General features: G+C 34.8%; 1 protein-coding gene across 1 annotated transcript in view; it reads left to right on the forward strand.

Annotated features, from left to right (window-relative positions):
• MUC19 (mucin 19, oligomeric) overlaps positions 1-17,550 on the forward strand; it is a 140,413-nt gene that overhangs the window by 37,139 nt on the left and 85,724 nt on the right. Inside the window, exons 15-28 of the mRNA XM_032593777.1 lie at positions 198-258; positions 484-581; positions 2,565-2,775; positions 3,509-3,631; positions 4,304-4,427; positions 6,261-6,396; positions 7,640-7,732; positions 8,698-8,782; positions 8,949-9,086; positions 10,048-10,197; positions 13,106-13,200; positions 13,826-13,952; positions 15,481-15,727; positions 17,434-17,486. Coding sequence (XP_032449668.1) covers positions 198-258; positions 484-581; positions 2,565-2,775; positions 3,509-3,631; positions 4,304-4,427; positions 6,261-6,396; positions 7,640-7,732; positions 8,698-8,782; positions 8,949-9,086; positions 10,048-10,197; positions 13,106-13,200; positions 13,826-13,952; positions 15,481-15,727; positions 17,434-17,486 — 1,741 coding nt within the window. The remainder of the gene's footprint in view (positions 1-197; positions 259-483; positions 582-2,564; positions 2,776-3,508; positions 3,632-4,303; positions 4,428-6,260; positions 6,397-7,639; positions 7,733-8,697; positions 8,783-8,948; positions 9,087-10,047; positions 10,198-13,105; positions 13,201-13,825; positions 13,953-15,480; positions 15,728-17,433; positions 17,487-17,550) is intronic.

Here is a 17,550-nt window from a genome sequence, read left to right on the forward strand (position 1 = left end):
ATAGTTAGTAAGAGATGGAGTCAGGAAATTTCCAACTTCTAGATCCTGGTCATTTAAAAAACGTCCTATAGTACTTCCTAAGTAACCAGCTTAGATAGAATTGAAAATGAATAGACACTGTCCTTTGGTTTGGGTAAATTACATTTTGAGGTATTTTCAATATTTTATAAACATGTACATGTAATTTTTTTTAAAAGCTTACTCTTCACAAGAAATATCCAACTTGTGGTCTCTGTGGTAACTTCAACAGCACTCCAGGTAAGATTTCAATGAATTAGGTCTAAGAAAATTGTTTCCTGAAAGAAAATTAGAAAATAATTACTCACATTTGGATAAATCCAACAGAAATTTGCATTTGTCTAAAGAATAAGAAATCATTAAAATAAAACAAAATTTATGTTGTCAACTTAGCTATATTTAGCTTGAAAATAATGTATATGTACATAATGAATCTCTTGAACTAAGCATTGTTTTCATTTTCAGGAGATGATATCAATGAACACATTGCCAATAGTAAAATTCCTGGTGATTGTCCCAAAGCTGTTAGTAAAAGCTATGATGTTTGTGAAGATGGCATGCAGGTAAGAGATTTATATTTCACCTAGCAGCAAATTTCAGCACTATTTCCCTTTGTTTCAATTTAGATACCCAACATCCTCTTCTAAGCATTCATGCCTTATTCTTGGAATTGTGCAACTACTTTTTCTCTAATGTCCTTATAGTCTATTTCTCAGCTTTAGTTTAGCTGTAGATGCTAAAATAAGTTTTTTCCTAAAACATTATGATATTTACTATATATTAGTGTAACAATTCTGATTTTCTTTGCACAGAGTTTTAGTTTGTCTGTAAACTGACATGCTTCACCTCTCCATTAAGTCTGCTGATGGATATTGATGGGCTCTTATGCTATGGAAATCCATGTCCTGTGTCCCTAAAAACTACTTTCTGTTCTCCCTTACTTTTGCCCCAGATAGCCAATCTGAATTGTCATACTTTGTATACTTTGCTTTCTTTTTGAAAGAGTTATATGTAATTATTTTGACTACAATACTTAAAAATAGCCCTCTCTGAATTTTCTGCACTTTTGTAGTTCTGTCACATTGAATTTGATAGGTTGCATCCGTCTGTCTATCTATCTATCTATCTATCTATCTATCTATCTATCTATAATCTATTTATTGAGAGAGCACATGTGCACACATGTGTGCACGTATGTGAGGGGGCGGGCAGAAGGAGAGGGAGAGAGAATCTTAAGCAGGCTCCACACCCAGTGTAAAGCTAGAGGACATAGGACTCCATCTCACAAATGCGAGATCATGACCTGAGCTGAAATCAAGAGTCAGACATTTAAATGGCAGAGCAACCCGGGTGCCCCCTGTTGTTGTTGTGTTATTGTTGTTTAGGATAGGTTGTATTTTTTTTTAATATTTTCTTCTTTGTAGTATTCATTTATTACCTTTCATTTATTTTTTTTAAATTTTTTAATGTTTATTTTTGTTTTTTTGTTTTTTGTTTTTTGTTTTTTTTTCAATATATGAAGTTTATTGTCAAATTGGTTTCCATACAACACCCAGTGCTCATCCCAAAAGATACCCTCCTCAATACTCATCACCCACCCTCCCCTCCCTCCCACCCCCCATCAACCCTCAGTTTGTTCTCAGTTTTGTTTTTTTTTTTTAATTTTTTTTTCAACGTTTATTTATTTTTGGGACAGAGAGAGACAGAGCATGAACGGGGGAGGGGCAGAGAGAGAGGGAGACACAGAATCGGAAACAGGCTCCAGGCTCTGAGCCATCAGCCCAGAGCCCGACGCGGGGCTCGAACTCACGGACCGCGAGATCGTGACCTGGCTGAAGTCGGACGCTTAGCCGACTGTGCCACCCAGGCGCCCCTTTTTTTTTTTTTTAATTTTTTTTTCAACGTTTATTTATTTTTGGGACAGAGAGAGACAGAGCATGAACGGGGGAGGAAAACAGCTATGTGGTAGTTAAAAAATGTAGACATTTAAATGTTTTTGGTTTCAATAATATATGTGTTTACTTTCTTAACCAACATGAGAACAAATATGTTGTCTCTGGAGACAACTCACATGGCCCCCACTAAGAAAGCACACATTCACTCTATTTTACTGCCATGGTTGCTCATCAAATATAAGAAGATTAATAGATAAAGGGCCAATGTCCCTTCTGTCTATTGTGGTGTCAGTCATTTACCATCCCACTCTCTGGCATCAACAATTTTTATTTTTTCTCACCCTTCCATTTTCTCAAGTTGTAAACTTCATGTCACCTTTAGAGAAGTTTTGGTTGAGTGTAGGTACAACAATTTTTGAAGCTGTTGTACAACAATCCAAAATGCCAGAAGTGAAGTGTTCTTTTAGGAGTCACTGTACTGAGTATAATACTTTAAAACTCTCCATTTCAACCAGCAGTCAACAACTCTTCCTGCCAAAGCTACAGGTTATCATGCAGAATCAAACATATCTGAATTTATCTTTTCCTAAATGTTTATTTGATTGTCCATTTTTTTTATGTTTCAGTAAAACTTCATGCTTTATTTTGTAGCACTGTGACAAAATTATTGGAACTTACTTTGAGAAATGTAGAAAGGTCACCACTTTATCCAATGACTACAGAATGATCTGCATTGATGAGTACTGCCAAAATAGAGACAAAAATTCTACGTGTGACACTTACACAGAATTGTCCCGCCTCTGTGCCTCAGATGGTCCCGGCCCCTACGTATCCTGGCGAGATGATTCTGATGTGGTTTGCGGTAGGTTTTAAACTGTATTGCAGATTCCAAGCCAGAAAGTGTCTATAGCACATTAAAATTGAGCTATATTTCAAAGTAATCTTTTCAAATGACTGTAAGCCCTGAAAGGGATCTTAGAGATGTTAGAGTCCTATCTCTCACAGGTACTTGTGAGGAAACTGAGACCTGTATTGGTGAAGTGACTTGCCATAAGTTGTGCTGCTTTGTGTTAAGATCTCAGTTAGGAAATTTATAGTCTTTACAATTAGTAAAAGTTACTGGGAAAAATGAGAAATTCTGTAAAAATTGAAAATAGTAAGTGGAAAAGTTATCAAAAGTATATTGATTAGTACTATGATTTCCTTTCAAAAAATTAATAAAACATAGAGATGAGTTTCACACAAATATAAATATACTTTCAACCTATGTTTAGCTAAATCCTTAGAAGTTAAAATATGAGTAGAATATCAATTCCAAAGTAAGATGCAATGATATATATATATATATAAGTACATTTCCTCCTAATTTTTGTCTTTGTTTTTTTATTTTTTCTCCAGATTAAATATTGAATCATAAAATAATGCATGAAAAATTGGCACAATTTAGTTGTGCTGAATATTTTTAAAGACTGACTCATATCTTGAACATTAGACTCAAAGAAGCTCATTTGAAAAGATCCCCATTAAAGTATTATCTATTTATCACATTCATTTCCCTCTAATTTCCATGTATACCTATATCTATATTTCTCTAGAAAAACCTAGATGCCCAGAAAAACATATCTACAAAGAATGTGGTCCCTCAAACCCTGCAACTTGTTCTAATGTGGCTCCTTTTCAAGACAGTGAATGTGTGAGTGGCTGCACCTGCCCAGAAGGTAATACACCCTATGAGAGTGTTTACACTGAAACAACTGAAAACAGTGCTTCTAGTATGGTGGGTCTTATTTCTAACTAGATATTTAATGAAATCATCTATTCGTAATCCATCCTTCTAGCAAACTGCAGAAGAGGGCAAGAGAGAGACTTACAAAGTTAATGTGTATGTCTATGTCTATGGTACCTAAGGGCCATGGTGCTCCACAGATCATCCTCTAGTCTTATATTGGGCTCATTAGAAATACTCTATGGCTCAGAAAATTATACTCTTGTCAGTTCTCAAACTGGAGTAATTGCTTAAATGGAACTTACCATTTCAAGTGCATGTTTACACTTGAAGGAACTAGTTCAGGAGCACCTGGGTGGCTCAGTCAGTTAAGCGTCAGACTTAGGTTCAGGTCATAATCCCACAGTTGTGGGTTTGAGCCCTGAGTCTTGCACTGAGCTCTGTGCTGACGGCTCAGAGCTCGGAGCCTGCCTCGGATTCTGTGTTTCCCTCTCTCCGCCCTCCTCCACTCATGCTCTGTCTCTCCCTGTCTTAAAAACAAATATACACTTAAAAAAATTATTAAAAAAAAAAGAACTGGCTCAAGAGTGATTTCACAATTCACTGCTTGAGAATTTACTGATGTTTATATAATTCTGAGATTAATATAATATATTTATTCCAGGTTACCTATTGGATGATATTGGAGAAAAAGGGAGATGTGTATTAAAGGCTAAATGTCCCTGTGAATCAAATGGAAAGATCTATCAGTCAGGAGAAGTACGAGATGGTCCTTGTGGTTCTCAGTGGTAGGTGCATGTTTTTTGCCCACATTTTATTAATAGCAAAATAATACTAATAGTTTAATCAATTTTAAATAATTCCTAAGTACTTAAAATAAACTTTCCAGAAATAAAATGCAACCTCACTTTATTTTCTGTGTTCATATTTGCCTTTTATCTTTTAAGGAAAGTTTAGTGTGTTTTTAAAATAAAATGTATACGCTTTCTATGTATCTTTAAAAGGTAATGCTTTTCACTAACTGAAGTAGTGTTTCAAATAGTAAGCCAATTAGTGGTTGCAAATATAGAGCAAAGAATAATATAAGAGTATGGTTACAACAAGGAAACAATAATTGTGCAAAATGCCAAGAATATTTAATAAAATGTATAATCAGAAACAATCTAATACTTTTCGAATAATTTTTATGAGGCTACATTGGTGAAGGCATATTTAATCTTTATGTATATATTTTTATTTATGTATTATATATATTTATAATATTTATGGATATATTTAATGAGTGAATTTTAATGTGCCAAAAATTAGTGTGGACTATTTGAGTTCAGCAGCAATATGTTGATCAGAGAGAGTTCCCCATTCCTCATTACAACTTTTCTCTGAAACTCCAAATTTGTGCAGAAGTCCAGAGGACTTTTCTAGAAATGTATTATGCCCTTGTAGGGAAATAATCTGATTCAATGAAAGCTAATCTATTATTGATATTATAATATGTTCTTTATAAATGAGAAATGTTCTTGTTAGTGTGGTCATAATGCATTAGTAATAATTGTATATAACAATAGCTATGATTTATTGAATATCTATGACAGTGCTATCCAGGAGAAATATCACGTGAGTCACAAATATGACCCACATATATAATTTAACACTTTTTAGTTGATGCATTTTTTAAAAAGCAAAAAGAAAGAGGTAGAATGAATTTTAATTCTGTATTTTATATACCCAAAATACAGTATTATCATTTAAAAATGAAATTAGTATGCAAAGTGAATGAGAGATTTTACAATCTGTTTTTCAGATTAAGTCTTAGAAGTCTGTGTGTATTTTACATTTACAGCAGATCTCAATCTGGATGAGTCACTTTCAAGTAATCAATAGCTATATGTCTCTATGCTATATTGAACACTGCAGGTCTACAGTGTGGCATTTAGCAGGTGTCTTAGTACTAATAGTGAAATGGGTTCCATTTAAACAAACCTGAAATCCAGTTTAAAAGTTTTTATATGTTTAGTTCAGGACGAAGCTATTATTTTAGTCCATGGCATTCAAGTCTTTTATTTATTTATTTATTTTTTGTTAAATTTTTTTTTCAACATTTATTTATTTTTTGGGGACAGAGAGAGACGGAGCATGAACAAGGGAAGGGCAGAGAGAGAGGGAGACACAGAATCGGAAACAGGCTCCAGGCTCTGAGCCATCAGCCCAGAGCCTGACGCGGGGCTCGAACTCACGGACCGCGAGATCGTGACCTGGCTGAAGTCGGACGCTTAACCGACTGCGCCACCCAGGCGCCCCTCAAGTCTTTTAAAAAAACAGGATGCCACCATCAATGAGACGTTTGATCAGAGTTGAGATGTTGAGTGGGAAACAAAGGTGGTCTAATAGGGGCTCCTGGCTGGCTCTGTTTAAAGACATGTGACTCTTGATCTTGGGGTCATGAGTTCGAACCCCATGTTGGGTTGTAGAGATTACTTAAAAACTTAAAACAAAAAAGATGGTCTAATAAAACTTAAGTAAATGTCTTAGTTTAAATTTTGATTTTTTATGTTGGGATATTTATTTTGGCCATAGAGAAAACACAGCTGATGACCTTTAATGTAACCATTGCATTTTACCAGCACATGCCAAGAAGCAAAGTGGTCTTGCACTGAAGCATTATGTCCTGGAAGATGTAAGGTGGAAGGAAGTTCAATCACCACCTTTGATGGTGTTAAATATAACCATCCTGGAAACTGTCATTTCTTGGCCATCCACGTATGTAATAGCCTGGAACAGTTGAGAAAACTGATGCACGTGCCAAGCTGTTTTTCATCCAATTTAAAACACAATCTTCACTTCAAATTACTATTTAAAAAATAAATAACAAGCAGCCCTTCAATTATTTGTTACATATTTTGGTATCTGTTTTCTGTCACATGTTGACATTGACCATAAGTATTACCTGCACTTCTTAGAAATTCCTTGCTAAACAAACCAACAAACTCCAAAATTCCCTTCATCACTAATAATTTTCTAAGTACACTGGAAAAATATTTTCTTCTACTTTTCTTTGCATGTTTTCACTAGTGCCTCAATTGAAACTATCTTTTATGTTCCATGAAACATCTTCCTTTTTCATAGTTACCCCTTTACATTTATTTTTAGTTTTTATAATATAATATCACTAGTATGATAGAAGCTATCCTGACTTTTAAATCCTGTTCAGTACTAAAATTTTAAGTAATCTGGATTTCAGTAAAAGGGGAATTCCATCTTGTATCTTGTGCCTATAGCCAGCCTGAAAATATAATTTTGTTTAATCTTTTGGTAAGGAACCAAGATGAGCAGAATTTGTGACTCCTAAAGTGAGAGGGATGGCTCAAGTCCAGTAGTCTGAAAAATTCTGTCCTGGCTACTAAAAGACCATTTTCCAAATCTTTCTTCCTTTTATGCTCCTCACATAATCTGCGAGTGTGGGGGACGGGCAAACTGAAAGGGAAATAACACCAAAATATGTGGAATATTTGCTTCTCCTATATTAGATTCCTAGATCGTGCAGAGAGAACTGGAAGTCAATGTTTGACATGACTTATATTTTGGTTTTACAAATTAAATACCTTTCACATTGGGTTTAAACAGACATTGTGGATTGTCCAGAGAATAAACAAGCTATGTCATCTCTAATTCCTATTCGTCTCTGCAATGCAGCACATTCCCTTGGAGGAGATGACAAAAAGTAAAGATAAAAGAAAAAATTGAGGACTATGAAAACCCACCAATCAGACTATACTACCCTACCAATCAGATATAGTTTATGGAAGATACTTGGACCTTCTGTAAAGTGGCCATTTCTACACTTACCATGGACTGAACGAGGTTTTACTTTCAGAGCAGACAGATTATATGTAGGAATTGTACATGTTTTAAATGCAAACATGCATTGTGAATGAATCATGCAGTAATAGCATATAATCAATGACATTTAATAAATATATCAATGAAATGCGTTTTTTAACAGGATAAAGATTGGTCTGTTAGCGTTGAACTTCGTCCCTGTCCAAATGGTCAGTCAGGAACGTGCTTAAATAGTGTTACACTCCTCTTGAATTCGGTAAGTAGTCCACTCCCTAAAGTTTATCCAGAGCAAAATAAAATCAATTACTTCACAAATTCAGAATTTTTGTGGTAGAAGAGAGGCTTTACTCTGTAAATTGAAATAACAAGTGATATTGTACAGAAAATTGATAATGTCCCTGGAAGAGGTAGATACTTCTAAGGATCCTTAAGTACATAAAAGTTATCATACGTATACAACTAATGCACTAATTATAGATCAACTTATGTGCTTATTAAATTATTAAACTCTGTGGGCCATTTAAAAGGCAATTATATTTGTTTAGAATTTCATGTATTTGGAAGTGACATTGTAAAAGGAAATAGGCCTAAATGGTGAGGGAGGACATTGAGACTTGCCTTTGGTACTTAGAAGGCTTCTGACATTTAGAAATGTAAGTTATCTTCTTGAGTTTCAGTTTCCTCATCTACAGATTAGGGATGGAAATTCCTTTACAATACGTCTCCAAGAATTGGTATAAGAAGCAATGAAAAAACATATGAGGAGTGCTTACAAAATGTTCTATATTTTAGATATTAAAAATTAATTTAAGGAGTGCCTGGGTGGCTCAGTCGGTTCAGCATCCAACTTCGGCTGAGGTCATGATCTCCCTGTTCATGGGTTCAAGACCTGCGTCAGGCTCTGTGCTAACAGCTCAGAGCCTGGAGCCTTCTTCAGATTCTGTGTCTCCCTATCTCTCTGTCCCTCCCCCGTTAGCACTCTGTATCTGTTTTTATTATTAGTAAATGATAATTATTATTTATTTATCATCATCATAGTAATTATATATAATAAAAATATAGTATTATTTTATTTGTATTTTATTTAATATTAAAATAATAAGATAAAATTAATCTAGTAAAATTAAACACTTTATGGCATAAAAATGAAGGTGCATATATTGCATTAAAATGAATTAGTATTACAAATTAACATGAACTAACAATTGTTTTAAATATCAGTCTGTTTCAGTTGACAAATATATATTCAATAGAGATGGAACAGTCACAAATGATAAGATTAGAAATCAAGGTTATTATTATTCAGGTAAGTTTAATAAATCCACTTAAATGTAAGATGCATTCACTTATTCAATTTTTAAGGATATCAAATGTGTGTTTTTTAACACATGAAAATATAAAACCATTTTAATGAATTAAAAATTGTTCACTATTTAAATTATTACTCTTAATGTTAATAATTATTTTAACAGACCAAATGCAGATCTTCAAAGCATCTTCCTCATACCTTCAAGTAGAAACAAACTTTCATGTAAAGATGCAGATACAGATTGTTCCTGTGATGCAATTATATGTTTCCATGCCACCCAACCAATTCACAGACACTGTAGGTAAGTCTCCTGGATATGTTTTTATTTCCAAGGTTCTAATGTTACTGTCACTTATTTTAATTTTCAATTGTTTCTCAATTAATGACATTATGCATAAAGCATTTTTACTTAATCTTCCTTTCAATATTGCAGTAAAACAGTTTCAACTTACAGTAAAGATGGTTTTATTTATTACAAAATCTATTCCTAAATGGTTTTCCACAAATTTAAGGTTTTTAAATTAAGGTGTTTTAAAGTCAGGTTTGATAATATAGGATATATATCACTTTGCTAATGTAGATTACCAGAGCTTTTGCCTGTAGAAGATGAAAATATTATACTTAGACATCTTTTGAATATCAAGTTTCAAACACAAACTACATTACAATTTGTCTTCCTGCTGATAGATCACATGTTCTTATCTTTCACTGCTATTTTCTGTCATAGAAATCAGCTCCCCCATAGTGTCATGGATGTCAGATAAAACAAAACAGTGGCAAATCCCACAGCTACTAATTTCAAAAGTCTAAGCTTTTGCACCATGTCTTTACTTGAAAAGGTGACTTATTTATACGTAGGGAAAAAAACGTAATCCCTGGATCCAGATCAAATGCATATGGCCCTCAACATGATTCAACTCTCCACACTACAACGGAAAATGTGCAGTCCCAAACATCCTATTTGTAAGCATGTTTCCCCCCACCTTGTCAGAGGAGGTTAAGTAAGCTATAGTGACAAACAGGAAACACACAATATTTATGGAAAATAGTGTCTCAGTGCTCCTGGTATTTGAATAAAATGGGATATTAATCTGAAGTGTCACGAATTTTGCTTGTATGTGTAAAGACTAACCAAGACATACATGCTCAGGTAGCTTCTATGTGTTTTGATTTGAGTGAAGAACTGAATATGAGGTGAGACTATGAATCCAAAAAGGTGAGTAGGTGAGGAAATGTTAAAATTTGTTCTGTGCTCTATACAGGACTCTGTGGTTCCTACAACAACAGAGCAGAGGATGATTTCATGTCAAGTCAGAATATATTGGAGAAAACGTCTCAGGCATTTGCTGATTCTTGGGAAATGATGCCCTGTCCTAAAGGAAACCCCACTTCGTGCATCAGTATAGAAAAAGGTATTGGTAATTGAACATTAAACTCTGTGATTAAATATTTGGTACTAGGAATTGTATACTTATTCTGTTAATAATATGAGACTCTCAGATAATCCTGCTTTTAGCTAGTGCTTGTTTTACTGTACCTGTTTTACAGGGAACAGTGGAGAAACAGTCTGGCTGGCTGAGAGCGCAACTAGAAAACACATCTTTCATTGGGGAGGGGGATCAACATATTTGTCTTTTTCTATACGCATTCTTTTCCTTCTTTGACAGTTTTCTTCATAGCTATAGAATAGTAGGGTTAGAGGAAATTTTACAGATCATTTCATTTATTATTCTTACCCTTTATTTTAGGCATGGAAATGATCATTGTTTGAAATAATGAGACTCCCCCAAATTGCTCAGCTACTTAACAATAGAGCTGTAGCTAGATCCACATCTCCTAACTACTGCTATCATGTCTGTTAATTATACCAACCCCCAAATACAGATCTTACGAGGAAAACTTTACACTTGTAGGATTCAGCTCATGTTTTAGCTTACCGAAGATTTCCATAAATATTGGTTCCATTTATTCCCACAAACACTCATGAAGAGCACGGATGTAGTTATTATCTCCATTAAGGTTGATGTTGGTAATAGACTCCAGATAGAGTGTACTTAATAAGGGTTAAAGATGAATCTGTCACCCAAGTATTTTATTTTTATTTATTTAATTAAAATATTTTTATTGAAGTACAGGTGACACCCAATGTTACGTTGATTTCAGGTGTACAGCATTGTGATTCTACGAGTCTATACAATATGTCATGCTTACCACAAGTGTAGCTAATGTCTGTCACCATACCATGTCATTACAACACAATGGATTACATCCCCTATACTGTACCTTTTATCCCTGGGACTTATGCATTCCATAACTACAAGTCTGTATCTCCCATTCCCCTTCACCCATTTTGCCCATCCCCCAATCTCCTTCCCCTCTGGCAAACATCAGTTTGTCCTCTGTATTTATCGGTCTGTTTCTGATAATCCAAGTATTTTGAATCAAAGACTTCCTCTGATTGTTCCCATACTTAGTGTTGTTGATTTTAACAAATACTTTATGTTACTTCTTTCATAAATAATGGAATTCAATGGAAAGTAAGTTAAAATATATTGTTTATATGTTAATCAGTTGTCTCTAAATTAATCTCCATATTTGAAGCAAATGTCTGATCAGCTTTTGACAGTATTTAAAAATTACAAAGCAATTTCTTTTGAAAGTTTCATCTACTTGTTTTGACTAATGAAAGGGGTTGATAGAAGCATTAACATCCACATGGTAATATGCATTTGAAGGTTCAATTTTCATGTTATTTTGTTTTGCAGGTGTTGCAATGAAAATAATTAAAATGAGAATAAATGAAAACAAATGTATATCTCATAAGAACCCAAGCCAATTTTTGTTAAGGAGACTATATTAACACTTTTGAGAGCTATATAAATTAACTATTTCTATTTTCAATCTTTTATATTTAACTTAAAATAAAATACAGAAAATAAAACTATGCTGTAATAAGCTGTTAGTAATATTAACATAAAAATGGTAATACCTGGTTACAAGTTTGTCAAATTTTAGGAATAATTGGCCTCAATGTCCTTTTATTTTTATTTATTTTTTAAATGTTTATTTATTTATTTATGAGAGAGAGCGAGAGCACAAGCAGGGGAGGAGCAGAGAGAGACAGAGGGACACAGAATCCAAAGCAGGCTCCAGACTCAAACTCACAAATCATGAGATCAAAGTCAGATGCTTAACTGACAGAGCCACCCAGGCACACCTAGAAACAATTGGCCTCAATGTCCTCTTAATAGATTTAGTCAGCTTCTTTATTGCATCCTGGTGACAGTAACTTTTAAAAGCCAATTGAAAGATGGTTAAAAAAATTAGCAATCCTTCTTCTAGTCACTGACATCATCTTTAAGTATTTGCAAATCATTGAGCAAAGCATTTGTTACTCAGATGTTATTTTTGTGAACTTCATTTTCTGTTAATTTAATACAAGAAGTGATTTACGAAGCAACCAAATATCAATTCAGCCCGTAAAAAATAAAATGTGTGTTTGAATTGTTGATACTGCTTGTCCTAAAACTGACATGATTATTGTGGCAACAGGGCGAGGTGGTGCTGGTGTGATGATTTCATTTACCCACTTGCTATGTACCTGAATAAATAATCTGGTTCCCTTAGTCCCATTTTTTTTGGTAGAAATTGCATTTTGCAAACAGGTTAACTGATTTAGTACAAATATATGAAGCTAATAAAGATTTTTCCACTTATTCCAGTTATGGAATAAGTAAGTCATTGGGTTGAAAGGAACAGCATAGGGAATATAGTCAGTGGTATTGGTATTGGAATAGCATCGTATGGTGACAGATGGTAACCACACTTGTGAATGCAGCATAATGTATAGAGTTGTCTAATCCCTATGTTGTACACCTAAAACTAGTGTAATATTGTGTGTTTGTACTTCAATTTAAAAAAAGAAAGATTTTGCCTCTTAGTTTAAGGTGTTTCTGGTTATATCATGCTATTTTTGTATATATTGATAATAAGTTAGATATGTTCTAGCAAAAACATTTTACTGTTTAACTTTTTAAAGTTTATTTATTTTGTGGTGGCTGGGGGTTGGGGGTGCAGCGAGGGGCAGAGAGCAAGGGAGAGAGAGAATCCCAAGCAGGCTCCATGCTCTGCTCAGAGCCTGATATGGGGCTCTATCTCATGATCCTGAGATCATGACCTGAAGCAGAATCAAGAGTTAAGCCCTTAACCAACTGAGCCACCCAGGTGCCCCACAAAAACACTTTAAAAACACAATCACATTTTCAATTAAAAATTATGACATTACTGATACTAATTTTGAGTGCATTAAATTTCTTCCAGAAAGATATGCTGAAAAGCACTGTGGAATTCTTCTTGATTCAAGTGGGCCTTTTGCTTCCTGCCATCCAATTGTGAATCCTAAACTATATCATGAGGTATGTGAGGGTCTAAGATTAACAGCTCTTTTTGCAAACTATTCTGATAATATCAATAGAAGCCTGTAGACATTAAAATTTTTCAAATAACAGGCACTGTCAGTACATTAAGACATAGCTTTAAACTTAACATTATTCAGTTGTTAGATATACTGATTTAAAAAAACAGTACTGGCAAATAAGTTGGAATGAGAAAAATCTTTTTTTTAATGTTTATTTATTTTTTTGAGAGAGAGAGAGACAGAGCGTGAGCTGGGGAATGCAGAGAGATAGGGAAACAGGCCCTGAGTTGTCAGCACAGAGAACGACGTGGGGCTCGAACCCACGAACAATGAGCTCATGAACTGAGCTGAAGTTGGACACTTAACCTACTGAGCCACCCAAGCACCCCTGGAATGAGAAAAATCTTGAATAAGTTCCTCTTTCTGAGTTTTCTAAGTTTGTGGAAAACTTAGTTAATAATTGATTTACTACTTTGTATATTTCAAAAGGAAGTATTTCCCAAAGTTCAAGACAGATTATTTTCAAGGAAGAGGAGTGGTTATAAACTGAATTAAGATACCCAGTTTACCTGTTCTTGTGAACATTTTCATAAAGTAATATGCATTTATTTCTTACCTTAAAGGAATGCAAAAAATACACTTGCACTTGTGACAACAGTGAAGATTGTTTGTGCACGATTTTAGGCAACTATGTAAAAGCGTGTGCTGAGAAAGAAACATACATAGTGGAATGGAGAACTGGATTATGTGGTAAGCAGGACAGGGGCTTTAGATGACTCCCTTCTCACTTTTACTATAGTGTGTGTGTGTGTGTGTGTGTGTGTGTGTGTAGTTTAGAAACATGTATTTATAAACTTGTACTTGGTTCTTTCAAAGATGATTTCCTGTTTTTTTTTTTAAATATGTTTGAGTTATCCATGCAGTTTTACTTCTTGAGTCTTTGATCTTGATTTAAATAAGAACAGAATATATACATATTTATATATTAACATGGGTTTCTGTTCAGTTATTATATGCTGAAATTTAATATTCCAACTCCTACTACATTTTGAAGTGTTAAATATTAGTGACATTTTTAAGAAAATAAAAATAACTAAATTAGGAGTTCAACTATCATATTTATTGAATCTTGCATTTTTTTAACATATTTATTGTAGTATTTGAATATGACTTCAGAAAAATACATGGCTTACCCAAAAAAAGAAAACTTTATAGAAATACATGTCTTGTAGATCACAATACCTCATAGCTCATTTCCCATCAAAGGTCTGTCAAGTTCACCTCCAAAATTTCTCTCAAATACATTCACATCTCTCCATCTCTATGGCCACCAACCTACTTCAAAAAAAAAAACAAAAAAACCTCTTTTTTTTTTTTCTCTCTCCTGGGTTATTTCAATTGCTTCCTTTAATATCCACTTTTTCTACAAAGAAGTCAGGATAATCTTTAAAGTAAAACCAACTAAAACTAACCTGATCGGAGCGCCTGGGTGGCTCAGTCGGTTAAGCGACCAACTTCGGCTCAGGTTATGATCTCACGGTTCATGAGTTTGAGCCCGCGTTGGGCTGTGTGCTGACAGCTCAGAGCCGGGAGCCTGCTTCAGATTCTGTGTCTCCCTCTCTCTGCACCTCCCCTGCTCATGCTCTGTCTCTCTCTGTCTCTTAAAAAATAAATAAATGTTAAAAAAAAAAAAAAACTAACCTGATCATTTGATATTTCAGTCTAAAATGAGTCAATGGCTTCTCATTGCTCTAAGGCTAAAGAGCAAACTAAGAGGGCCCTGCAAGTTCTAATTACTGATTTTATGTCTGGGCTTATACCTTCTATTCTTCTTGCTCTTTGACAGAATTTCCCTGTCTTCTGATGTAGGCTGTTCCCCAGGCATAGAATTACCTTTCTCTAGGAAGCTTTCATGCTCTACATGGACTGCAAGTTCCCAGTTGTACATACTTAGAGCTTCCCATCTTGCTTCTTTATAGCACGTGCCACAATTGTCCTTTCCCCAGAAATATAAGTCACATGATAACAGTGTATTTCCTATCTTGTTTATGGGTTTTATCCCCAGCGGAATATGTAAACATATAGTAGGGACTCAATATTGACTGCCAATAAAAAAAGAATGAAAAATACCAGTGAACAGCAAGTAACTTTTTCTTGACTATTCATAACCTCAATTGTGAATAATTCACTATGATATCTGTAAACATCAAGATGAAATAGAATTGCTACTTTTCCTGGATGCATACATATTTAATATTTTTTATTCCTATACCAACAGATCACTCTTGCCCAAGTGGCCTGGTTTTCAAGTACAATGTAAAAGCCTGCAATAGTTCTTGTCGATCATTGTCAGAGAGAGATAGGAGCTGTGATGTAGAAGATGTTCCAGTTGATGGGTGCACTTGCCCTGATGGAATGTACCATAATAATGAAGAGAATTGTGTTCCAAAATCTCAGTGTGACTGCTACCTAAATGACGAGGTCATACAACCAGGCAAACTCATCCATATTGATGACAATAAATGGTATGGAAATTGCATATATACTTGTTATGACTTTGAAATCAGGGGACTGTCCTTTCCAGAGAAATAGATGTCTCCTAAAGTCTTCTTTAGACATACCACATTTTAAAATTTGTATTTATTAAAGTTAGTTATTGCTCCCTTTAACCTGATGTGCTCACGGCATCATAATGGCTCTAACTGATTTATTCTACTTTTGTTTGATTTCAAATACCAATATAAAAACATTCTAGCATGCCCTACATACAGAGGATGCAAAAATGATTTTATATTCAAACGATGTTTTCTAGTTGTCTCTCAGCATTCACCATTCAACAAACACTTATTAAATAGATATTTGCCATTTTCCAGGCCTTGTGCTGAGGGCTAGAATTACAAAGATGAAGGAACATTGCCTTTGTCTCACAGAATGAGCAGAGTGCTCGCTTTTGCAAGGTTTGTATACTATAATATGGTAGCAGAAAGAGTCAGTTAGTGCCTGAGCAGATAAGAAGAACTTTTCAGAGGAGACTAGCACTTGAGTTTTACTAGGATTTGAAACTTTTTCCAGACAAAATTGGGGTAGGAAGAGAGATTTCCAATAGCGTAAACAGAACACACTAACATAGGAAATGCTTGAAAGTATTGCGCATGTAGGTTCTTGTTGGGCTGGAAAGGATTGGGCTGGAAAAGTAGACTGTGGCCAGGCTGTACTCAAGAATTTGAACTAAGTTCCTGGGCAGTAGGAGAAGTTGAAGAATTGTGACTTCTTGTAATGGCTAAGGAGATTGTGATTCTGCAGTTTTGGGCAAAGTAATTTATCTGTATCTTTAATTCCATAGGCAGAGGTAGCAATTCTTAACAATGTAACTGTAAAAATGAAGTAGCCATTCCAAGAAATTTTGGATACACCTTCTCTCTTTTCTTTGGTTCCATGAAACTGTCATTTAGAAATGGATGATTTTTCTTGGCCATTTAAAAGGAAAGCATAGGTAAAAACCTCTTTCTATTACAGCACACAAGACATTTGGTTGGGGTTTGATCATGATACTTTTCTCTGTAGATGTTGAGGAATCAGTAGGTAGATTACCTTTTTAGTGAAACCTGGGCTACCGCCTCCAAATTATGGTTCCCTTTATCATTACCCTATTTCAGATCCCCATCACTACCATGATGGTTAAGTTGGCTGCTCTTTGCCCTGTCTCTGTGTCTCATATTTCTTGCACTACCTCTATGACTAACGTGAAGCATTATTCTGATTGTGCCACTTACCTGCTCAGGAGCTTTAATGGTGACAGTTGCCCGAAGAATAGACGTAAGCTTGCACGTCATTTAAGACCATCCAAAATCTGGCCCTGCCTTGCTTTTACCACTTCTCCCTATCCTACTTACTGCTTTCTATCCAAACAAGTCATTGGAACATACCTTGTTGTTTCCTGCATCACAACTTTGTATCTTATGAGCAGTTATCTGTTGGATCTAATTCATCCATCAAGATACAGCCATCCTTTTCATGTGTTCTCTGATACCCATAGAACCTTGCTTGTATATTCCTATAATATGCACAAGGCTGCATGTTATAACTGGGTGCGTGTTATTTCTGGGCAGTGTGTCTCATCCATCTACTTGGATAAAACTTGTGAATGAGGGGTAAAAGTTTCTCTAACAGTGTATTAAGAAGTTGTCATTGAAGTTTGATGTTTAAATGTATAATTTTCTTCTATTTCCAGTGTCTGTCGGGATGGAATTCTTCTTTGCCAGACTCCCATTGATTTAACCCTACGTAAGTGTTGAAATCATAATTTAATCTTAAAATATCTACTTGGGTTAAACCAAGCACATCAAGA

This window comes from Lynx canadensis, chromosome B4 (genome assembly GCF_007474595.2).
Source record: "Lynx canadensis isolate LIC74 chromosome B4, mLynCan4.pri.v2, whole genome shotgun sequence".
Taxonomy (NCBI): domain Eukaryota; kingdom Metazoa; phylum Chordata; class Mammalia; order Carnivora; family Felidae; genus Lynx; species Lynx canadensis.